This window comes from Phyllostomus discolor, chromosome 2 (assembly GCF_004126475.2).
Source record: "Phyllostomus discolor isolate MPI-MPIP mPhyDis1 chromosome 2, mPhyDis1.pri.v3, whole genome shotgun sequence".
Lineage (NCBI taxonomy): Eukaryota > Metazoa > Chordata > Mammalia > Chiroptera > Phyllostomidae > Phyllostomus > Phyllostomus discolor.
Window position 1 is genome coordinate 171359672 of NC_040904.2, and position 25260 is coordinate 171384931.

The following is a 25260-nucleotide window of genomic DNA, read 5'->3' on the forward strand; positions in this document are numbered from 1 at the left end:
TGATTGATGATCTGAGGGTAAGACAGAAAAAGACCTCTCTGAATATTAGAAAGAAGATTTGCTGCAAGATATTCACCTGATTCAAATCTAGGATTGGGCCTGAATGCCTAGCAAATTTTAAAGTCACTTTATCCCATGGACATTCAGGCTAAAATAATAACTGATATATTAATAAATATTAAGAGATATACACTGTGTGTAACTAATTCATTGAGCAACCCAAGTCCAGTTTGGGCATAAACATTTTTGAAACTGAGTGCAGGGACATACAAAGCATACTCCACATAGTGAATACTATTCCTAAAATCTTAAGTTTGTGAGTAATTAAGTAAATTAAGTTTTTTAAGGAAAATTGAGATATCTGAGTAAAATGCACTTAAGTATTGCAATTTGATTGGTTTTATTGAGTGTAGACGCATGCAACACCCATCCCTGTTGAGAAAGTTCAGTCTTGACTCTTTGTTGACAATTTCCCTTCTCTCTAGAAAGAGCTCCTGTCCATGTTTCCATCTTCATACATCAGTCTCTCTGTTCTTGATTTTAGTGTAAAGGGGACTATATAGTATAACCTTTTGGGGAGGGGAGTAGAGTAGGTCAAGCTTCTTTTGCTCAACACGATGTTTTTGAGTTTCATCCATATTATTCTATGCATCAGTACTTCATTCCTTTATGATGTGGTATAATTCAGCTGTACAAGTGCACCGTAATTTGTTTACTTAGTCTTTTGTTGATGGATATTTGGATCATTTCCAGTTTTTGGCTGTGATGAACAAATCTGCTGTGAGCATCTTTGTGTAGGTCTCCTTATGGGCATATGTTTGCATTTCTCTTGGGTAAATACCTGGAGTAGAATTTCTGGGTCATAGGGTAGGTGTATGTTTAACTTCATGAGAGAGTGCCAGACAATTTTCCAAAGTATGTGTACCATTTTAGACTCCTGCCAAATATCTGAAAGTTCCAGTTGTCCTGCATTCCTTGCCAATATTTGATATTGTGAGTGATTTAGCAAAATTTATTCTAGTGGCCATAACATGGAATTTCATCATGGTTTTAATTTACATTTTCCTGATTATTACCAATCTTAAGCATCTTTTTGTATGATTGTTTGCCATTTGAATATTTCCCCAATGACATTATGGTGGGCATGGATTTGTCAGAATTAAAATAAATGTGACAAGTACTGAAACCTACTTTAAAATGTAGATTGAAAGAAGTGTGGTGTTTGGGGTAACTGCAAGTGGATCCTGATAGGTATAATTTCCCTTTTATAATTAACTGAAAGTAGTAAGCTCTTACATTGCATTAGCATTAGCAATAATCTCGTATTAAGTGAATCTTTTACTCAATGGTGAACAGTATTACATTTTAACTTTTCATGCTCTGATTTCACACACAAATCCGTAGGTGCATGCAGGGATTTATTGAAATATTTCTGGAAGATGCCAACAAAATTTACATGTGCCTAGTACATTCTATTCTTAGAATTTGTTTTTGTCCACTCCTAATGTGGCTTTCTTATGTTGAATGATTTGTTCCAATGGAGGGCCCAGAGCATTTTTTTCTTCTAATAAACTTGCCTATAGAATTCATTCAACAAAAATTTATTAAGGGCTGCTATGTGATTAACTTAGATCAACTCAAGAGATTTTGAGGGGGCAGGGTAGGGGTTTGATTTTGGGTTTCTACATTTGAAATGTTTATTAGACCTTCAAGTGAAGATGAGGAAGCAGTTGTCCATATAGTTTGTAGATCAGGAGAAAGATCTGGAATGAGAGTGATTATTGATAGAGAATAGAGGGCCAGGGCCTGAGCCTGGCAACATTGCAATATTTACATGATGGAGTATTACACAGCAGTAAAAGAGAAACTCTTACATTTTGTGACAGCATGGATGGATCTGGAGAATATTATGCTAAGCAAACTAAACCAGTCAGGGAAAGACAAATACTACATGGTCTCATTTATATGTGGAATCTAATGAACATAATAAACGAATGAATAGAAACAGAAGCATAAATACATAGAAAAAATTGACCGTCTCTAGAAGGGAGTGAAGATGGGGGCAATGGATGAAAGATAGTGAAGGGATTAACCAAAGGACACTTATGCATGACCCAAGGCCATGGAAAATGATATGGGGATTGACTGAAGGAGGGAAGAGTGTGGGGTGGGTGGAGGTGGGAAAAGGGAGAGAAATAGGAAACAACTGTAACTGTATAAACAATAGAAACGATAAACAAAAAAGAATTTGGAAAGAAGGAACATCAAAAGAAATTGTAAAGAAGAAGGAAAACCAAGAGTATGGAGCCTTGGAAACTATGAGAAAAATAATGAATCAAGAATAACCTGGAGAGCATTATGCTAAGTGGGAAATAAGCCAGGCAGTGGAAAACAAATACCATGTGATCTCACCTACAAGTGGAACCTAATCAGCAAAACAGACAAGCAACAAAAATATAACCAGAGACATTGAAATTAAGAACAAACTGATGGTAACCAGAGAGGGTAGAGGAGGATAACGGGGCAAAGAAGGGGAAGGGTTGTCAAGGAACATACAAAGGACAATGGGGAGGAAAAGATTGAATGAGGGAGGTGTGGGGGCAGGTAGCAGGGGGGAGAGTAATAGGGGAAAAATAGGGACAACTGTAATTGCAGAACAATAAAAAATGGAAAAAATAATAATTAGCTCTATCATATATTTCTAAGCAAGGAAAGCAGACTGAGAACTGGCCATTGGTTATACACTGCGGAAGGTCACTGGAAACCTACACATGAACAGATTCATGGAAGTTGGGGTATAAAAGCTTGGCTATGGTGGGTTTATGAAAAAATAGGCAGAGAGTTAGACAATAGACATAAACAACCCTTTCCAGGAGAAACAGGACAGCAGCTGGGGAGGAAAGTAAGATCTAAGAAAAGTTGATTTCTGGTGGGAGAAACAAGAATATGCTTATATGTTGGCAAGAATATTCTAGTGGAGTATTTGCAAACTGTCTCTAGTAAAGGACCAGTCTTCTCCTTCTGAAAATTTCTGATTTTTTGGTACAAAATAATAAGTGATTGACTAGCAAAATGAAATAAAATAAGACATCCAAAATGTAAGCCAGATTTTCCTATAGAAACAATGGCAGTTCCTCAAAAAAATTAAAAGTAGAATTATCATATGACCCAACAATACCACTTCTGGGGTATATATCCAACAGAATCGAGAACAAGGTCTTGAAGAGATATTTACATGCTCATGTTCACAGCAGCATTATTTACAGTGGCCAAGAGGTGAAGCAACCCAACTGTTCATCAACAGATGAATGAACAAACAAAATATAGTATATACATGCGATAAAATGATTTAGCCTCCTTTTAAATTCAACGTATTGGGGTGACATTGGTTAATAAGATTATATAGGTCTCAAGTGTACATTTCTGAGATACGTCATCTGTGTATTGTATTGTGTGCTCACCACCCAGATTCAGTCTTTTTTAAAAGAAGGAAATTCTGGCACATGCTCTGTGTGTGAACCTTGAAGACATTCTGCTAATTGAAATAAGCTAAGCATAAAGACAGATACAGTATGAGTTCAGTTATATGAGATATATCTAGAGTAGTCCAATTCACAGAAACAAAATAGAATGGTGGTTGCCAGGGACTGGGAGGAGGGAGGATGAAGAATTATTTAATGGGTACACAGTTTCAATTTGGGAAGATGAAGATTTCAGTTTGGCTAGATGGTTGCATAACAGCGTGAATGTACTTAATACCACCAAATCATACACTTGAAAGTGGTTAAGATGGTAAACTTCATGTTAACAATGAAAATTAAAATTAAATTTAAAATAAAACAAATATAAGCTAATTTTCAAATTACTAAACATAAACATAAAACATTTTATAACATAAACATAAATGTTTATGTTTATAAACATAAACATTTTAATAAACATAAAATTACTCTGTACACTCTTACAAAAATTCCTGAATGCTTACTGGGACAATGGTGCTGTTGGGGAGATGAGAGAATTGCTGGGCGATGTTCTGAGTAATGAGAAGGCCTGCGATTAGTAAGTGGATGGGTGGAGGGGTTGACCTTGGCTAGGATCCTGGATTTGTCATGTATATGAAGAGACAGAAAGGCTGAGTACTGGGCAAAGACACTGATGAGCGGGTAGAACAGGCATTGGGAGATTGCAGCAGATTCTTCTGTAAGTTTCCATTTTCTTGATGTAAGTAAGAAACAAGATGATTATTGAGACTTTGGATGAAACAGAGTAGAAAGCTAAGAGAGTGAGAAAATGATAGATAACTACATGAAAACAGCAAGCATGGATATATATTGTATTAATCTAATATTTGCTTCTTTTTTAAAAAATCTTTATCTTACTAAATTTTTTTCATGTGTGTAGGTTTTCTTTCCCCTAAAGAAACTAAATCTCAAAGGCAAGGGAAAATTTTTATTTTTATTTTTTGCATTCCATAGGTTTTCTTAGTTAACACAGTAGATAGTAAATATTCATGCATGGTGCTAAATGTAATCACATCTGAAATAACATTTTGCTTTAAATTGTATACATTTCATTCTCCTACTGAAATTTATGCTGCTATTGTAGTTACTCTGGTGTTCTAATTAGATATACATGAATCACTTCTTTTTGTGTTATTTTTATAGCATTGCCACCATGGCCTATGTGTAAACAAAGAAATGGAAACACGTCCTGTAGATGGTGAATGGGGACCATGGGGACCTTACAGTTCTTGTTCAAGAACATGTGGAGGTGGAATCAAAAGCACATCCAGGCTCTGTAATCGCCCCGAGTATGTCTTTTTTATGTCACTGTAAATTAAGATTATCTCAAGGCACCAGAAACTAAACATCAGTTTCATTCACTTCTAAACTGGAGGTCAGTCTGTAAGTTTCTGAGAGTCAGAAAACTTCAGAACACTTTAAGTCATATTACTTTATATCTTGGTAGATTCAGACCTTAAAAAATGAATAAAAATAATCTCTAGAATCTGAGTTGAGACACACCCATTTTTTCCCTGATTTATTGCATATTTGAGAAATAGCTCTAAATAATGACAGTAATGTAATGGTATTTTTACACTTAACTGTGTTTCTGTTGAAAGCTATTTTCTCCTTTTAACTATGTTTCATCTCTCCTGGTCAAAATATGTAGTTTCATTACCAGTTTTTTTTTGTGTGTGTGTGTGTAATTTGACAAGTCATATTTTCTGTCTTTGCTTCTTATGTTATAGAACTATCCATGTGTTTAGCATAAGTACTGAAGCTTGTCTCCCCTCAGTATTATTTATAGGAATTTAGAGATTCCATAAAGATTTTAAAATGTTTCCAGTATTATATGATATATATATTGATAAGCAATAATGACATTTTACTTAAAGTCTAGTAACAAGAACTTTTAATGAAGAAATATGACATTCTGAGTAAAATCTGAGTTCATTTGAATTTTAAAATAAGTTATCCTACAATTCCTTATATTAAAAAAATGCTATGGAAAGAGTTTTTATTTTCCAGCATAAATTGAAATAGAGATGGATGGATGAATATAGATTGATACCATGAAACTCTTTGAACTGAGTGATAAGTAGGATAGGTATGACACAGACACATCCATATTTCTTCTTTCATTTCACATGTTGTTATCTTTCTTTGTTATCATCTTTGGCTCACTATGTCTTTTTTCCCCCAGAAAATGAACAAACAACTTTTTTAAGTTTTAAAATAAATTCCCACCATAGTTTCCTATTAGTTAGTCAAGTGATAGAGCAGGTACCATTTCCACCCTCCAGGCCACAGTGTCCACTAAGATGGGTGTTTTTAGTTGATTAGCCACAGACTTGCTTAAAAACCCTGTTGCATCTGTTACATATGCAGCGTTAGTGGGGCATCCTGGAAAGGAATGGAACAGTTTTGGAAGTAAATGGCCAGAAGAATGTTGTACTGATGTGCTTTAAAATGTAATGAATTTGACTAGGCCAAGAAACGGAGGAAAGTACTGTGTGGGCCGCAGGATGAAATTTCGGTCATGTAACACTGATTCATGTCCAAAAGGCAAGCAAGACTTTCGAGAGAAGCAGTGCTCTGATTTTGATGGTAAACACTTCAACATCAACGGTCTTCCTCCTAACGTGAGATGGCTTCCGAAGTACAGCGGGAGTGAGTCATCAGAATATTTTTGATGTGAATCTTGTTCTGAGACAAAGGAATACACAGTTGTTTCATTGTTCACCAAAAATTTGACTTTTTTTTTTGTACAGTTGCCATAAAAGATCGCTGTAAACTCTATTGTCGGGTTGCTGGAACCACTAACTTCTACCAGTTGAAGGACAGGGTTGCCGATGGCACCCCTTGTGGAACTGAAACTAATGACATCTGTGTTCAAGGCTTGTGTCGGGTAAGTAGACTTACGTTGAAAGTGACCTTCAGAAGACGATTGCTCCCACTGTTTCACGATACTTCCTTGTGAATTCCTTTGGTGATAGTCATACTGTCTGCAGGCGTATCATAGGAGACTGTTTACTGCGTGTTTTTCTGCCATCAAGAGTAACTCAGGAAGCATTAAGATAAGTGTGCCAGTTTTCCTTTGTGTATGGTACTCAAAATCAAGACAATGGATAAGGTCAACTTTCTGAAAAGATAATGTTAGGACGTAAGTGTTGTAAAACCTTTTGATCCTTCAAATGGACCTTCTGTAGTGACTTTTTTACCTGCTCTGTGTTAAAAGCAGTGATATCCTACCTCCCTCTTTCCATTATCTTCTCTTACTTCTTGGGTACCCATATCGAACATTTACTGAGTACCTACTAGGTAGTTAGATAAAAGGATGGAACAGAGTACTAACCTCCAAGGAGGTTGCAGATTTGTGAGGGAGATAGGCAGATAGACAATTACACTGCAGTGCTGTTGAGTCATGGGCAAGGTGGCTAGGGGTTATTGAGGAAGGAATGTCTTATTTATGGGGAGGTGGGTAAAGGCTTTGGAGACTGCTCATGGAGCATGTGAGAACTGAGCTAATTATTGAGGTTGAGTAGGATTTAGAAAGGTGAGGAAGTAAGGGACCAGGGTTGGAAGTAGGTGGGCCATTTAACAGGATCCTCGGTGAGCAGCTGAGACCCTGAATTAAAGCACACACATTGCACCTGGTAATCTTAAAAATGGATGATGAATTTGAAAACTAGGATAGTGAATGCCGTCTAAAGGATACACATGTAATTTTATGAACTCATTCTTTTAGTTCAGTGGAACTTGCTAGGGCCAATTCTCCCAGTAACCAAACATCTAATACCAGTTACCCAGGTGATAAAAGACATTGCCCACAAAGTACTAATGAGATGTTCCAAGGAACGTAAAATAACTTGCACATGGAATACCTTAAATACTAGAAAAAGGGTACTCGGCAGCCTGAAAAACTTGTTTTATCTACACATTAATGGCAGAAAGTCATTAAAAAAATACAATTACCTCAACATATAGATGCATACTACTTTCAGAAAACACCTGGTTGAAATTTTAATTTTGGAAATATTTGCCTTGTATATAAAAATTCATGAGATTTATAAAATATTCTTAGTTTTCTGATCACTGAATTTAGAGTAGTCTAGAGAACTGAAAGTCATTGTAGGAGATACTGTCTGCACTTGTGCTTTTAAACTCCTGGAACAAAGCATTTGTTTTCACCTTTATTCTTTTCATAAACTTCATTGTAGATATTAATTTTGGAGAAATAAACTTTCTATTGTACTCAGTTTCTTTCTAGAGTTCTAATGTCATGAGTTAAAAAAAAAAAAACCATGAAAGACTTCTTTTTGGAGGTATTTTAATGTGTTACTTACATAGTCATACTATTTGTCCCCTTTGAATTACAGTCCTTTAAAGAGTGGTTTTCAAATGATGGATATAAGCATCACTGTCAGCATCGGTTACTGTGTGGATTCCTAGGAATTACCTCCAACATTTTCATTAAGAAAATCTGGGGCTCTGACTTCCTAGGCACCACCCCATGTGATTTTGATGCAGGAGATATGTGGATGGCCCTCTGAATCCTGCTGTCTTAAATATCCCATTAATTGAACTTAAATAAACTAGAACCCAATTTAAGTTCTTAATAAAAAAGATCATTTTTATAAAGTTCCATGTTTATCATTAGTCATTTTTATAATATTAATTTTAATTTTTGTATTTTGAAGCAAGCTGGCTGTGATCACGTGTTAAACTCCAAGGCCAGGAAAGACAAATGTGGAGTGTGTGGTGGGGATAATTCGTCATGTAGAACGATGGCAGGGGTCTTCAACAGCGCTCATTACGGTAGGCTGTGTATTTGTTTCCAGTTTTCCCTGCATTTGATATAATAATGGTATATACAGTGAAGGTATACTAGTCATGATTGTTATTGCTTTGTCTACTCTATATGCTTAGTTAAAAATGGTTAGAGAAAAATTTCCTAAATATGAAAAATTAGGTCTTATACCAGATGTATCCTGGAATTAATGAATTCACTGGCTCAAGGCAATTCAAATTTTTAAAATATATTAGGTGCCTTTATTAGAGTATATTACTGCTATTTCATAATGATATTTGAATAGGCCCCCCAATTACTGATGTGTTCTTACTGCTGTTCCTGTCATCTGTAATGCATATATTTATAACATCTCCTGGAAACTTGCATTTACTTATTTTTTTATCAATGGAACAAATTTTTTTTTGGTATGGCCTGTCTTATGTATTTTGTTTCTTATTGATGATATATTGAAAATGTTGACTGAAGGTGCAGGATAAAACCACTAACTTAAATGTGGATATAGAATTATTATTACATTTGCTCTTCTAAGAAGGATCTGGATTACAGAGTTCATTGATATTCGGCCATGATTTAATTATTCTTCAAAATCATTAGGAGAATATAGCAGTTATTTTCCATTCTAAAATTTTCCGGGAAGCATTTTTCTTCTTTTCACGGTAATAAAATTTTAAAGAGCTTCTTTAAAATTTTCCTTGAAAAATAAAAATGTATGTTTTACAGTTTTAGTGTTCAGTTTTAAATTACATTCACATGTGTTTGAGCACCACTGTTTAAGTTGGTGTGAACTGCTTCAGTTAAAGCAGTATGATTTAAAACAAAATTTACTAGACTTATTAAAAATCTAGTACACTTCACATTGTGATGATGCTTATGAGTCTTAGTTACTAGATGATTTTATGTATTTTGTTAGTTGTTAAGGTTCATTATTCTACAGGAGCCACACATATTCCATCCCTTTTTTATAACTAATGGCACACATTTATCAAAGTCGAGTCTATATTCACTGAAAAACATTTTTTCCTTTAAAAAACCACATGTGCCAAATTAGTATTATATATTTAACCTTGCCAAATTGTACTATGAATTAAATAGTTTGCAAATGAAAAACGATGTTAAATTCATTTGCAGGGTCTGAATAGCATTTGTCACATCACTGCCCCCTGGTGGTAGCCTTCATCTTGTCACTTTTGCCATGTCTAGGAATTCCTTTCTTGAAAAACAATAGGAAAGATAGTGAAGGTCATAGGAATATTTTATAGTTAAAAAATCATGAATTAAAGTTATTCTTAATTATTAAAATTACAGATACCTACCACCACATCCATATAGTGTATACAGAATCATCAGACCACTTATCACCTTATATTTTAATGTGATGCTTTAAATATAAATAAGGCTGCTCTAAAAACATGCAAGGTAATTTCATATTGGAGTTGCAAATTTGAACTCTTTTAAACTTCCTCTTCTTAAATTCATTCCATATTTGTCAAAGTTAGTGTACAAGGAAACATTCAACTCCTTTTATTTATCTATTAAATAGAAAGGGGGAAAGGAAAAGGAAAAACTTAGAATTAATATCACTAGAGCAAATGAGAATATTTGGACAACTATACAACATGAGTATTTTTTAGCATAGTGAAAACTTTCCATTATTTCTTCATATATGGTTAATATAGTTTTCCTCATCTTTTGAGCAGTGCCAGTGTTGGCAAATTTTCATAAAATAGAAATATTATTTTCATTTCTCTCAAGTAAATGCTTACTTTTCTCTGGAGAATTTGTTAGCAGACTTAAAAATAATGTAAAATTTTGGAGGTAGCTATAGGAATTACTGCTTACACTAGAAACTAAAAGCTTAAGAAAAATATGTTTCTCATTAACTCACATTATTTTGCTGTTTACTAAGTCTCTGTACACATATAGCAGTGACCAATTATTTTGATGTCTTCTTGATTTGTGAATAGCATTTGGATTCCTGTATTTAAAAAAAAACCTCAAAGAATATAAAATGTAATAGTCAATTTTTTTTAAGTTTTATTTATTTATTTATTTTTAGAGAGGGGAGGGAGGGAGGGAGAGAGAAACATCAATGTGCTGTTGCTGGGGGTCATGGCCTGCAACCCAGGCATGTACCCTGACTGGGAATCAAAACTGTGACACTTTGGTTCACATAATAGTCAATTTTAAAAAAGGATACGGGTATTAAATATATCAGGAGCTAACAGAGTAACTTTATTCTCATTCTGTATTCAGAATTTTAGAAGTAAGAAAAATTAGGAAATGTGCTTTATTCCAAGCTGTGTATGTTTCTAGATGACAATCACTTTTTCCTCAAGTCTTAGTAATCTGTATAAAACATTGATTTAAAAATGAATAAGCTTTGGCATCACTTATCAAAGAAAAAATGAAATTGTCTACATTATTGAAATGTTTCTATTATTCAGCAGTAATAGCCTCTGGGCCCTCTGTTTTTTGGGGAAAGTTAACATGTATAAAATTGTATTACAGGTTATAATGTTGTTGTAAAGATTCCCGCAGGAGCAACAAACATTGACATTCTTCAGCACAGCTATTCTGGAAAACCAGAAGATGACAATTACCTTGGTAAACACTTCTAGTAAACAGCACCAATGTGTGGTTTGTGTGTGATTTCATGGAGGTCTGTGGTTGATGTAAATTCTTGGAAGGCAAGAAGAGGCCTTTCAACAACGTGCAACTTCAGTTCATACTGAACTGGAGTCATCTGACTCCCAATACATGTTTTCTTCAGAGCTATACACTGTATCCTGTTTGGCAAATATAGAACTAAATTCTGAAAAGGGAATTTGAGTTTATTCCCATGAGAGTGTTTTAGATAACCAAAGGTTATAGTCAGTAAAAGTTGCATGTGTATTTAGAACAAACCTTCTATCTTTTAATCTAAAATTAATTAGAGACCTCTTTGGGGTTAGATATTTTAAAGAATTGTCTTAATTTTTTTTTTTTTACCACGTAGCAAAAGTATTTAGAGTTTTTAAACAGCTTTTTTGTTAAAGACAGAAAAAGAACTATAGGTTCATACTTTTCGATGTTAATGAATATAGTCATAGCATACAGGGTAGGGCAAAAGTAGGTTCAGTTGTGTGTATGCAAAACACAGAATTGATCTTGTATTAATATTTATTATTGTGTTTTCCATGTACACAACTGCGAACCTACTTTTGGCCCACTTTATAATGTCTTTTAGCTATTTGTAGAGTTAGAATTCATTTCTTATTTATATTTAGAAATTAGCTTTTAAATTTAAGGAATTTCTCTTAAGCCCAAAGATGAAAAGAATGTTTATAAACCTCCTCATTCTGCCTGGATAATACTTTGATATTGACCTATGTATAATTCCCCACGCTAGAGTATGTGGTATAGAGCTGAAATTAAAAGTACCTGCTTCACATTAACAAAATGTGAAATATTGGCTCAAATAATTACTGCTTATAACTGAGGGTTTGAATCTTTAGTGAACAGTTAATCTCAGGGATTACATTTGGCATTATACAGTCAAATGTGAAGGGAGCAGCTGCTTAATGGATGCAGGATTTTTGGGGGGGAGCCATGAAAAAGCTTTAGAACTGGATGGAGAGGATGGTTAGAAAACATTGTGAATGAACTAAATGCCACTGAATGGTTCACTTTAAAATGGTTAATTTTGTTATGTAAATTTTACCTCCATAAACATGCAAAGAATTCAAATTCCTAGAGAAAATCAAGTGTAAATATTTTGATTATCCTTTTACATTTAATTAATCTGTCTTTCTTAGGTTCCAGATGTAGATATTTGTATCTTCTTAGGGATGGAAAACACATTCTGCCCAAGTTTAAAAATTAGAGATGCTCACCAATAACATATCAAAATACTGAGTAAGAGAACCGCTAGTGACAATATCAACATCTAAATTAAAACAAGCAAAATAAACATGAAATCATTAGAAGGGATTTATAAAACATATTTATCAAATTTGCTTTTTTAACTAAAAGTAGTAAAATGTATACAGTTTTTCTCAGTAAGGTTGTGTATATATCCCTTAGTTTTAATACAACTGATACTCCTCCCTTAAATAGGCCTATCTACTTTTGATAAAGTGCAGATTTATGTAGAGGAATTTACCCTTTGTAGGATAAATGTAGAACTTTATTGGTCCTTCATTGAATTCAGTGTAGTATTATATAAAGGTGGTCATAATTGTCCATACAGACATCAAAGTATCAAACTTATTTGGCAGTAATTACTTGAAGGTTGCATTTTCAAAGGGTGTAGCATTTACTGCGAAGTTCAGCCATAGGTAACTGTGTGCCCTGGGTGGGGTTCCCTGGAAGACCAAGCAAATGCTTTCCAAACAGGTTGTTGTTCCACTGAGAAGTGTAATGTAAGAAAAGTAAGCAAAAAGGATTTGACTAATGTGGGGTTTTTATTAGTGTAAAATTTAAAATATTATATATCCCCTTGAAAATTAAAAAAGCACAGTGCTTTACAATTTATCCACAGTAATAGGATGCTTCCCCATGGAAGAGATCCAGACATTTATGTAGAGAATCATGTAGTCATTGCGTGCCTTTTCACTGACCCTGGAGTTTAAATTTTTTAAATTATTTTTTTGACCTTAGAATTTTAAGGCTTTGTACATGTTCTTCTAAGATAAGTATAAATGGAATATTGCCACAGTCTAGCTGCTCTTTCTTCTCCTTGCCACTGATGAGCAGGATTGTTGTAGCTGATGTGTCTGCTGGGCCCATGATTTCCTCCTGTTTTCCCACTTCCTCTGTGTCTCCCGAAGCTGCCCGTCTTGGGGAGGAAGGCACCCACCTCAGAAAAGTGTAGGGTGAATTTATTTTAGTACCTTTGGCTGATATCCTAAAGTTTCCCTACTTATGGGTTATATAGCACATTATAGCAAAATAAAGTTTATTGTCTCCATACTAATTTTCATTTACATTCTTAATCTCAAAAAGGGATTTGAATTTTAAAAGTTAAAAACGGTTTCTGCGCTGGCAACTGTTTTTCTTATTTCATGAGTCCCATTCTTTTACAGCATTATCTGACACTCAAGGGAATTTCCTTTTGAATGGAAATTTTGTTGTAAGTAAGGCAAAAAAAGAAATCAATGTACAAGGAGCTGTTTTTGAATACAGTGGTTCAAACAACTCTGTTGAGAGAATTAACAGTACTGATCGGCTGGAAGAAGAACTTGTTTTGCAGGTAAGTTCTCAGTAGTTGTTAGGAAGACTTAGGTTCAATTATATTAGTAAACTTACGGTTAATCACTTTGCATTTATTATTAAATATAAAGTGATATCTTGTAAGACTATATCTTTTATGAATTAATTGTATGCTCCTTTGTATTTTTATTGAGGTTTTGTGTGTGGGTAATTTATACAACCCCGATGTACGTTATTCCTTCCACGTCCCTGTGGAAGAGAAGAACGACCTGTTCACCTGGGATCCACACGGACCCTGGCAGGACTGCACCAGAATGTGTCAAGGTACTCGGGTGTAAAAAGACACTGAAGTTCATGCATGTGGGTATATAGTTGGGGATACTTTTCAGACCGGCTTCCACTGTCTGGCAGCATTCTCCCCACTGTCCACACACATGTATACCACACACACTACACAGCTTTCCTGTCCTTTTTCCCCTTCCTCCTTTTCTCCCCACCCATTCTTTCTCTTTCGTATACTTAACAGCCTCACTTATCTTTACCCATTTCAACATTGTGAATTGCTGCCTCTTTCCTTTCTTTTCACACTTTCCTTCTCATAGTCACAGAAAGTGTCTCTAACTTGGATACAGTGCCCCAGTGAAATAATAACTCCCCTCCACATGCTTCCCTAGCTGCCCGTCTCCTCGTTCTACTGTCGGAGGATCGAACATTCTTTCATTGTCCTTCTGTGGTCACAAGAGATACATACTTTGTACTGATGGCATGAATTACTGAAAGGGGCATAGTGGAAAATGAAAAGTTTACAGTAGGGAAAGAAAATGAAAAGACTAGAGTCTTTAATGATCTGTAATTATGGATGCTTAGATGTATAATACTCTTTGTTCACACCAGTAAACATTTATTGAGGGACTACTTTGCTTCAGGTTATTAATAAGGCCCCCCATTCTGAATTCAAGTTTTAAAGCAGATGAAACAGAGTCTGAATAGACTACCTTAATTTTTAAAGACAAATGCAGTGCTACCGACAGACACAGAGAGGACCACCAAAAATGTGGAGGGAGCCATTTGTGAGGAGATTAAATCTGAAGATATAGGGGAGTTTGTAGAGAATGGAAAAGCAGTTCCCATGGGGAGCAGAGAAAAGGTTTGGGAATTAGCAGAGCAGTGTGTCAGAGGAGAGGATGCTACCAAGAACAGTGTGGAAATGAGCTGTGAGCAGGTGAGTGGCCAGAAGCAGGGACCACAGAGGGTGGGAATGTGAGCGACAGTCTAACCAACTGACCTCAAGGTGCCAAGAAAACTGTGGTGTCCCATTCAGAAGAGGCAGGGACTTGGTTGTGTGGTGCTGGCACAGTGGCGTCCAGAATGATTGTGTGGGAAGCAGGTGTTCTGTTTGGGGAATTGTGTCAAAGGAGGGATACTGAGGTGGATGATGCAAGGCCACCCGGGGTAAATGCTAGGAGTAGGAACAAAGAGCTGTGATAACACAGGAGGAGAAAGAATTCATTTTCACAGAAAGACCCAGATATACTTTACAGGAAAGAATGGTTTGGGGAGCTGGGGCCAGCTTTTGAGGACTGAGTAGGTAAGCAGGTCTGTGGCAGTGGGTATGGAAAGCTAGAAACATATCCATGGGACAGGGGAATGAAGGAACGTTCTGAAATGTGGAGAACACACCAAGCAAAGAGCAACAAGACCCAAAATGGAGGTTGGGACCAGACATGGTGAGATGGTCAGGAGTCTGAACCAGGCAGGAGAGGTCTCCCAAACAACTGTGTGCACGGCAGAGGGAACTATTAATTCTGTTGCCACATGGTGATGCTGTGATTAATATTCTGTGTGTGTGTGTGTGTGTGTGTGTGTGTGTGTGTAACTTTTGGTTTCTCTAAAGTTAGAATTCCTCAGTTTTATTGGGTTACTTCTTTTTCTGTGCTGAAAGTTATCATTCCTTAAACTTTTGGTGAGACCTGTGAATTTTGTCTACAGCTTAATCAGTTTAAATTTTTCTTCATCTATTGCTGTCATGGCCCTCTTTCTCTTGCTGATTAATGTTGCTTTTTTACGCCTGTTACATGGCTGTCATCTTGTGCTTTCCTTTCATTACTATCCAAGGAAGTCTTTTCAAGTTTCTTTTCTTTTGAATTTCCTGTTTTCTAAATCCTGTGAATTCCTTTTTTAATTTTATTTCCCCCTTTGGGTGGAATATATCCCCCAATATTTTCCTGGTAAAAAAAAAAAGGTAGTTTTTTGAGACTGTTTACATCTGAAAATGGAATTATTTTATTGTCACACCGGATCGATAGTTTAGCTGGTATAAAATTCTAAGTTAGATTATTTTCCTTCACAATTCTGAAAGCCTTGTTTTCTGATTTCCTGTGACACTTATTATTGTGCAAGTTTTGTGGACTTTCTCTTTAGTTCCAGTGGTGTGAAACATCAGGACAATGTGCCTTCATGTGGGCGTGTCTTTCATCTGGTTTCCTAGGCTATTAGGATGCTATTCCAATTTGGAAATATCATTGGACTTGAAAAAATTTATCACATCATTTCTTTGATAATTTTTTCACATTAAATTTCTCTTCCATCATCCCAAGATTTGTATTATTTGGACATTTGATCTTCTGGATTGATCACTTATTTTCTAATTTCTTTTCCTTATTTACATTGTTTTTTTTCTCCTTTTTTGGCTTAACCCTGTGTTTTTAAAAAGTTACTGTATTTTTTCCATTACCATTTATCCTGCTTAAACCCCTCATTTCCCCATAGTCATCACACTGTTGTTCATCCATGAGTCCTTTTCCTTTTTGTTCCATCCCTCCACTCCCAACCACCCTCAGAGCTGTCACTCTTCTGAGTCTGTCTCTATTTTGCTTGTTAGTTCAGTTTGTTCATTAGATTCCACATATGAGTGACATCATATGGTATTTGTCTTTCTCTGGTTGACTTATTTCACTTAGCATAATGTTTTCCAGGTTCATCTATGTTGTTGCAAATGGAAAAGTTTTCTTTTTTGTGGCCAAGCAGTATTCCGTTGTGTAAATGTCCCATAGTTGTTTTATCCACTCAGCTACTGATGGACACTTGGGCTGCTTCCATATCTTGGTGATTATAAATAACACTGCAATGAACATAGGGGAGCTTATGTTCTTTTGAATTAGAGTTTTGGGTTTCTTCAAATATATTTTCAGAAGTGGGATTTCTGAGTCAAAAGGCAAATCCATTTTTAATTTTTTTAGGTATCTCTATACTGCTTTTCACAGTGGCTGTACCAGCCCGCATTCCCACCAACAATGCAAAAGGGTTCCCCTTTCTCCACATCCTCACCAGCACACAAGAATAAGTTCAAAATGGATCAGACTTAAATGTTAAACCTGAAGCCAAGAAAATCCCAGAAGGAAACATAAGCAGTAAAATATTGCACATTGCTTGTTGAAATATTTTATTTGATATATTTCCTGTGGCAAGGGAAACAAAAGAAAATAAACAAATGGGACTACATCAAACTAAAAAGTTATTGCACTGCAAAGGAAGCCATCAACAAAATAAAAAGACAACCCATGGAATGGGAGAACATATTTTCCTAGACATCTGATAAGGAGTTAATATCCAAAATTTATAAAGAACTTATAAAATCAAACACCAACAATCTAATTAAAAATGAGCAAAAAGACCTGAATAGACACTTCTCCAAAGAGTACATACAGATGGCCAGCAGAAATATGAAAAGATGCTCAATGTCACTAATCTTCAGAGAATGCAAATTAAAACCACAATGAGATATCATCCCACACAGGTCAGAATAGCTACCATCAATAAATCAACTAACATTGTCTTTTTAATGTTTCTTCTCACAAGTCTTGCTTTTGTTTCATGGATGTAATATCTATGTCTGTGAGAGTATCAATCATAGCTTGTAAGTTGTCTTTTGCTTCCTGACATACCTATTTCACTTCAGTTCTATTTTGTTTTTATTTTGGCCTCTTTTGTGCTAGTGGTTTTCCTAAAATATCTGCTGATTCTTTCCTGCTTTTTCATATTTATGACTAAAATGCTGAAAATCCTGTGTGGATCATACAAGTCAATGAGCGGCCTCATTATGGAGTGATTGGGTCACTAAGTAGCCTTTCTCATGTTTCATTGGGTGAGAAGCCCCAAATGTCATTGTCAATTGTTCTTTTCTCTTGGGTTGAAGAGACCACCAAGAGCGGAATTCTCCCATCTTCTGAAGGTCAATGAGAGGCCAAGGGAACCATACAAGTTGGCCTGGAGCTAGAGGGAAATGAAGAGAGTCCAGGGGGCCTGGGTCTCATCATTCAGTATGAAGACTTTTCCTTGACCCCCCATCTTCAGCGCAGTGCTTCCTCAGCTTCTGCCAGCTGTGTCTCTGCCCTCAAGTTCACCTTCTGGGGAGCTGTGTTAGCCTCTGGGCGCATGTGGCTAGTCCACTGAAATATGCTGTGTATGAAATGTATAACAGATTTTGAAGACTTAGTATGTAAAAAGAATATAAAATATATTATCAATAATTTTTATGTAAACATATTAACAATAATATATTGTAAAATATATCATCAACACTGATATGTTGAAGTGATCATCTTTGGATATTTAGAGGCAAATATAAATATATTAATTTCTCCAGTATCTGTTTGCTTTATTATTGTGAGTACTAGAACATGTAGAATTGCATATGTGGCTCATCTGCTGTTTTTATTGGCCGGTGCTGCTTCCAGCCAGAAGGGTGGGAGTCTAACCATCCTTTGTAGACATGCTCAATCCATTCTGCATTTTTCCAGGCCTACCCCTCACACAGTCACCTCCTCAGAGGAACTGGTGTTTTTGATTCCCGGGCTTTTCTTGGATCCGACGGCATGAATGGTTTGGTTTCATATTCACTTTGCCCAGGCTTAAATTTCAACTTTCTTGGCCTTGTTAAACAGTTGTTTCCATCCACTTTTCATATTCAGAATTTCCTTTCTTGCCTACTGTGTTTTATTTTTTATTCGTTGTGTTCTTTTAGGTTTATGCCTTGTCAGTATTCCCATAGTTATTTCAAGCATTTAGGAAGGACTAGAGATGAACAGGTATGTTAACATTTAGCTGTCTAGGAGTTTGTTTACCCTTGAACTTTGATAATACAGAAATTTGATCAGGTCACTGATTGATTAAAGTCTTTCCTGTCTCCTAATTGCAGAAAGTATGAAGTTTAATCTGCTCTGACTTGTTATAACCACTTGTCTTAGCTTTTGCTGGGGTTATCGGCATGCAAACTCTGCCAGATCTCAGTGGTGTAGAACAACACAGGTGTATTTCTCGCTCATGTTATGTTTTGGTTGTTTAATTGTCTATGACTCTTCTTTATCTGTGCCTTTATTTTTAGAGCAGTTTTAGGCTTATAGAAAAATTGAGGAGAAAGTACAGAAATTTCCTGTAATCTCCCTTCTTCCACTCCCCACCCCCGTTATTAACATCTTGTACTCTTGCACAGTTGATACAATTAATGTGTTATTATTAACTAAAGTCCATTGTTTACACTAGAGTTCACTGTTTGTTGTACAGTCTAGGGTTTTGGCAAGTATATGATGACATGTACCCACTATTACAGTATCACACAGAATTCTTTCACTGTACAAGAAATCCCTCCCTCCATCCCCCTGGAACCTGTGACAGCCACTGATCTTGTTGTTGTTTGTCCATGCCTTTTTCATTCATGACTCCAGGCTGAGAGATCAGTGCCCCTGGGAAAGGCTGTCTTGGAGATGGGGGAAGGGAAACAGCTGGCAGAAGCAGGCAGTGGCTTTTAGAGCTTCTGCCTGGAACTGGAATAGGTCACATCCCCCTACCAGATTGGCATGTCAGTGGGCAGGGACGTATACTCCTCCCACAGGAAGTTACTGTCATGTTGCAGCAAGTGGAGATGTGCAATTCTCTTAGAGGGAACAGGGAACAAGTAATGGGAGAACAATAACATAGTGTACCATACAGTATCCACGCCCACCCGGGCCATTCAGTTCTCCACTAACAACCACTCCATCCAGCTGTAATAAATGTCTGTCTACTCTATCCATACCTGCCCCAATTTTCTTATGTCTCCTCACTAAGCAAGCCCCTCAGTATTTCAGGATTGAGCTTGCTTATTATAGAAAGTCGTTCCTGATGAGAGTAACATGCTAGTTTATCCTATATGCTGCACTGGATCTTTTTGCTTTCTCAGCAGAATCCTGTAGGCAATTATTAGCAGAATCAAATATTCATGGAACATCTACTTATATAAATTTTTCTTTTAAATTTTTCATTTGACTTTGGCCAAGGTCTCCATAGAAGAAAAATTACCTGCATACGTAAGAGTGATCTTACGGTAGTGTCTGATCAAAGATGTGACCACCTACCACTCCCATTGTCTGTGACTGAAAGGTGCAATACTGACTGTGAACTAAGGTAAATAGAACTCATGTAACCAGATTACAGTCAATAATGAGATAAGATGTAAAGCCTCTAGTGCAATGCCTGGCACAGAATGTACATGCAATTAATGTCTACCCTCTGTCCCTGCCACTAAGAAACTTCAGGGTCACAAACTTATGAAACTCAGCAGTTAGTTTGAATTTTTTGTTCATAGTATTTGCTGGATACCAATATAGGGGCCTCCATATGTTGAGTAGGAAATAGAAACAAAATTATATGTTAAATATATGCAGGTAAACTCGAATCTGAAAATTCATGGTTTAAAGATCTGAAACAATAAATTCTATAGCATGATTCCATAATTCCCATTTAGCTGATGAACTAGTGAGCTTTTAAAGTTTGAGGATTACAGAATCAATAGAAACATCAACTTTATCAGCATTGCATCCATTATACATTAAGGAGCATGACCTAAATCACAGCAGGGAAGCTTGCACTTCTAACCTGAATTCCTTGTCATTAGGGTTTGTGTGTGTGTGATTAGTTTTAGAGTGAAGCTAAGAACAATAACCCATCTGGCAGGTGACAATTCACATTCAAGGATGGTCAGAACCTCCTTCAACCACAAAGGATGAAAATTTTTATATATTTGTGATGATGTTTGAAGACATAGAGAAATCCTAGTGGTAGAACTGCCTGTGTAAGCTGCATCACTGCATTGCAGTCGAGTGAAGCACAGTGAAATCCTTGAGATACTTGGGGATGGAAATAAACTCCACAAATTCTGTGCTTTGTTACAGCCATACACTACTATTGCCTGATTGGTTGCTGGACTGTAAGTGGATTAATTTGGCAAAAACTAGCTGATTTTATTTGTGGAAAAAATGTTTTCCCTGAAAACATGTCTAAAATTAGATCACATGAATAAGTAAGAAAATGTGATATGCTCTACAAAACCCTAGTTTACCAACTTCTGAAAGCTTTACGTTTGCAGTCAGATTCTTAGTATTCCCTGGTCATAACTATAGAGGGAGACACTACCTGATTATGAGTCAAATATATTCAGACTTAATTATCCAATTATTGCCACTAGAATATCAGGTAATCTTGATCTAAACCAGCTGGTTTTCAAAGTGTTTTGGCAAAACTTAGGGTTTCTTGAACATACCTTCAAAGCCACCACCACATGCCAGGGTCAGCAGGCATAGTGGGGGCTCCCTGTCTGTGGCTTTTGCTGGACCAGCTACATGTTTATGTATTTGGAGAGTAAGTTAGACTTATTTGGAAAAAAAAGCGGTGTGTCTAACAAAGTGCGTATACTATCTGAATACACAACACCTCTGGGCCTCATATTCTCATCTATAAAATGAAAGTTTGGGATATATTATATCTAAGAACTTTTTCTATTTCTAATTCAATGATATATAAAATATTTTCAGGTGGCTTATTCATCAACTCCAACACAATTTTAAGAATTGACTTGTGTGCATGAGTCCCCCTGAATCTGTTTTTTAAATTGCATTAATTGGAGTTGACCTCAAGTATAATAAATTCCTTTAGGTGGCACATCATTGGCAAGAGTGAATGCTCATCCCACTGCGGTCAAGGACACAGGTCCTTGGACGTCCACTGCATGAGGTACTCCCTTCACAAAGGGCAGACTGCTCCAGTAGATGACCGCCACTGCAGCGACCAACTCAAACCTCCTGCCCGAGAACCCTGCCATGGTGCCTGTGTCTTAGCAAGGTGGCACTATTCTGAATGGTCCCAGGTACAAGTGAAAAGCATTAAGAAAAATTACTCCTTTTTCCCTCAATTAAGTATTTGTTACTCTAAAGTATGCTTGTGTTAAGTTTATTTTCCTATTTGTTACTTTTTTCGGTTTGTTTTTAATCAGTGTTCCAGGAGTTGTGGAGGAGGGGAAAGGTCTCGAGAATCTTACTGTATGAATAACTTCGGCCACCGTCTTGCTGACCGAGAATGCCAAGAGCGCCCCCAAAGGACCATTGAGAATTGCAATGAATTTTCCTGTCCCAGTTGGGCTACCAGTGAGTGGAGTGAGGTAACATTAAACACACAAAGCTTAGAACTGTCATGATAATGTGTAGGAAAGCTTTGCGGTATAATGCTTTATGTACTTCAAAACTATTTAAGTTTGTGTTATTGTTTTGTAAATAACTTTGTTACCAGGCCAATGAAAGTTAGTAAGTGGTGTGTTATTGAAATATTTACAGTATTTGACTAACAGTAATCTTAACTTGTGTTTAATCTATAACCATTTTCATAAGTCCCACTGTCCACGATAGCCTGAGATACATACTAATTCAAAGTTATTTTAGTGCCTTTGTTTCTAGGACGCATTGATGTGGCACTGGGAGTCAGACAGCAGGTTGGGGTGGCTGATCTGATCCAGTGAATATCTCTGGGGGAGTGAAGGGAAAATGTCTTTAGGGATGGTCTTTCAACTGTATCTTTATATGCAAATTAATCATTGTGTCATTTTGTAAGGCAATGTATTGATTAGCATTGAAAATAAATAATGGTCAGTTGTGTTCTTACAGTGCCTGGTTACCTGTGGAAAAGGAACTAAGCAGCGGCAGGTGTGGTGTGAGCTGAATGAAGATCGTTTGAGTGATGGCTTCTGTGATCCGAGCACCAAGCCCGAGTCTCTGAGACCTTGTGAGCTTCACGCGTGTGCTTCCTGGCAAGTAGGACCATGGGGTTCTGTGAGTATATGATAAGGGTGTTTCTGATTTAATCCATCCTTGCCAAGCAACACAAACACTGTGGTATATTCATTCTTTTCGTGGATGCAGTTAGATGTGGACTGATTTACTGGAAAATCACCACTGAGCTAGTAAACCCTATCTGCAAAATTTTCTCACCAGTGCTATTAATTTGCTCTGGTAAACATTTCAGCTTTGCTTTTGGATTTACTTTGGTTAATGAAAATGCTATGAATTTTGTGCTTTCATCAGTGTGTTTATAAATATTTTCATGTTCTGTTTCGAAATGATCTTCACTGTATTTAGAATAGGCATTGTTTAGACGTTTTGCCCGAGGGGAGGTAGGAATCTGCAGGATGAGCAGTGGTCAGGCTGGATGAGGGTGGGCAATTTATTGTCCTGTGGGAGGCTGCCACAGTTGATGGGAAATGTTCTCTCGCCATTACGTTGACTTTGTCTGCACGCCCTTCCTACTTTATCTCTTTGGAAGTTACTGAGCTCTGCGTCCTGGCGACTCTAAAAATGAGTGCTGTCCACAGTGTCTGGTCCTCAGCAGCCCTGCTCAGCAATTTAAACTCATATCTATGGTTTCTTTTGTGGAGTCAATCCATTTCAGATTTGATCTCCTGCTCTTTCTGCTGCCTTTTCTTTTTCCCAGTATTACTCTTTTCCAAAAAAAAAACCCCCTGCCATCTCATGATGCACCTAGAGTAGGACAGCTTCAGTTTTGTCATTTTGCTTCTAGTGATACTTCAGGCTTAATTAGTTCTGAGATCCACCTGTTTTTCTTTCTGGCCAACCAGGTGTCCGTAGACAGAGGTGTACACCTCTGAGGGATTTTGAAAAGTATTTAGTTTCCCTAAATTCCATTCACTCTGCCTCCAAGTGTCAGGTCTCTACTGATATTTTAACATGATAATGTTTTAAAGATAGGATAGTAACTGTCCATTTTAACGTCAATATTTTATTAGTATTCTTATATATTTGAATAAATATATACAGCAATATTACTAATACTTAGTCTGGAATTTAGTGTAAAAAAGTAATAAGATAGACTGCAAGTATATTATTAACTATGTCTTCATTAAAAATTTGTGTAATTTAGAAATAATAGTGGTGTTTGACATGTGCTCACATTCCTCAGTGCACAGCCACCTGTGGACAGGGGTACCAGATGCGCGCTGTTAAATGTATCCACGAGCTGCTCAGCGCCGTGTTGGATGACAGAATGTGCCATCGCGCTAGTCGCCCTAGTGACAGGCAGGTAAAGGACATGTCTTCATGGATCGTAAAAGAAAGATTTGTGATATAGGAGGATTATTGATGTGTTAACATTATTTCCACATGTATTTTTCCCACCATCTGCCTTAGGAACATGTGTGCATGGATGCTCGTCAGAGAGCTTTTTTTGTTCACCATTTTGCCCATTTTGTAGCTTTGGTAATGATTTTTCCATTTTTTTATCTGCCTTTGGATCACTCCTTAAACATATATTTCCATCCTTTGAACTGCAGAAGGACAACATCTATTATGAATATTACGAACTCTTAAAGTCGCTTGTATTATTTAAGGTAGTATCTGTGTTCATTCAGAATGTTTCAGTCCAGTGATATTTTTGAAGACCTATTGCTCTTTTCCTTTTCATCCATCAGACAAATGACCCAAACTTGAAGATTCAGTCAGAGACATACTGTGATCTTCAAGCCCTTGACATTACTTTGTACTTTAGCTGGGTGGCATCAGGGGTTGGGGGGTGGGGAGGTAGGGTGGAAGGAAGATACCTTTACATTGTTTGCAACTGTTCTTGAAATAGATATGTGGAAGAAGAAATGAAGTATAGGGTATAAAATACATCAGAGTGATTAGTTAATTCCTGTTTTATGAGATCAATTTTTCTTTTGAATAGGACTGCATAGTGACACCTTGCCCAATTCTCCCTAAAATTGGGGCTACTCCCTTACCAGCTGTTCCCATGGGAAAGCTAGCACAATGGCGATATGGTTCTTGGACTCCAGTAAGTGAATTTATTTAAGAAGCTACAGAGGTTCTGTTATTGGAGGCTTTTAGACATCAACAAAGTGCTCGCTACAAATGTGTCAAATTAATGTCTGCATTCATTCTCAGGTATTTTGATGGTGTGGGAGGAGTTTGGGGTTTAGAATTAGGTGATGTTAGTGCCCAAATCCTATGTGCCATTCAAGAACTCTGTGTCTCTGGACAAGAAACTTAAGTTTTCTCAGTCCATTTTCTAGTCTACAAGACGGGGGGCTACTATATCACAGGTTGTTGTAAGAAGCAGATGTGATATGAGGCTTTTCTCGGCCTTTATTTAAAGTATTGACATTTACATGTTTTTCTAAACTGAAAACTTTGCTTTGACCATATGTCATATATATTTCAAGGCTTTGCATATTCTCTGAATAGATTGTGGCTTCATATCTACTCTACTAGGTCTTCAAAGATATTTTAAATATCTTAACATTCTCTTACATACAATGCTTTTTATATCTCTAATTTTGGAAGTAACTAATGAGTTACTCCTTAGAATTAAGAAGTCGAGTTTTTTTTTGTCATTATTGTCAATATTTAAGTTGTGAAATTTATGGTCTAAACTGAGTGG

At 36.5% G+C, this 25260-nt stretch overlaps 1 protein-coding gene across 1 annotated transcript in view; it reads left to right on the forward strand.

The window, feature by feature from the left end:
- Nucleotides 1-25260, forward strand: part of ADAMTS20 (ADAM metallopeptidase with thrombospondin type 1 motif 20) — a 177939-nt gene that overhangs the window by 84386 nt on the left and 68293 nt on the right. The window contains exons 12-24 of the mRNA XM_028533415.2: nt 4665-4810; nt 5992-6173; nt 6275-6411; nt 8204-8321; nt 10825-10920; nt 13380-13546; nt 13701-13830; nt 19821-19947; nt 21475-21685; nt 21812-21976; nt 22476-22640; nt 23785-23904; nt 24547-24654. Of these exons, the coding sequence (XP_028389216.1) occupies nt 4665-4810; nt 5992-6173; nt 6275-6411; nt 8204-8321; nt 10825-10920; nt 13380-13546; nt 13701-13830; nt 19821-19947; nt 21475-21685; nt 21812-21976; nt 22476-22640; nt 23785-23904; nt 24547-24654 (1872 nt within the window). The remainder of the gene's footprint in view (nt 1-4664; nt 4811-5991; nt 6174-6274; nt 6412-8203; nt 8322-10824; nt 10921-13379; nt 13547-13700; nt 13831-19820; nt 19948-21474; nt 21686-21811; nt 21977-22475; nt 22641-23784; nt 23905-24546; nt 24655-25260) is intronic.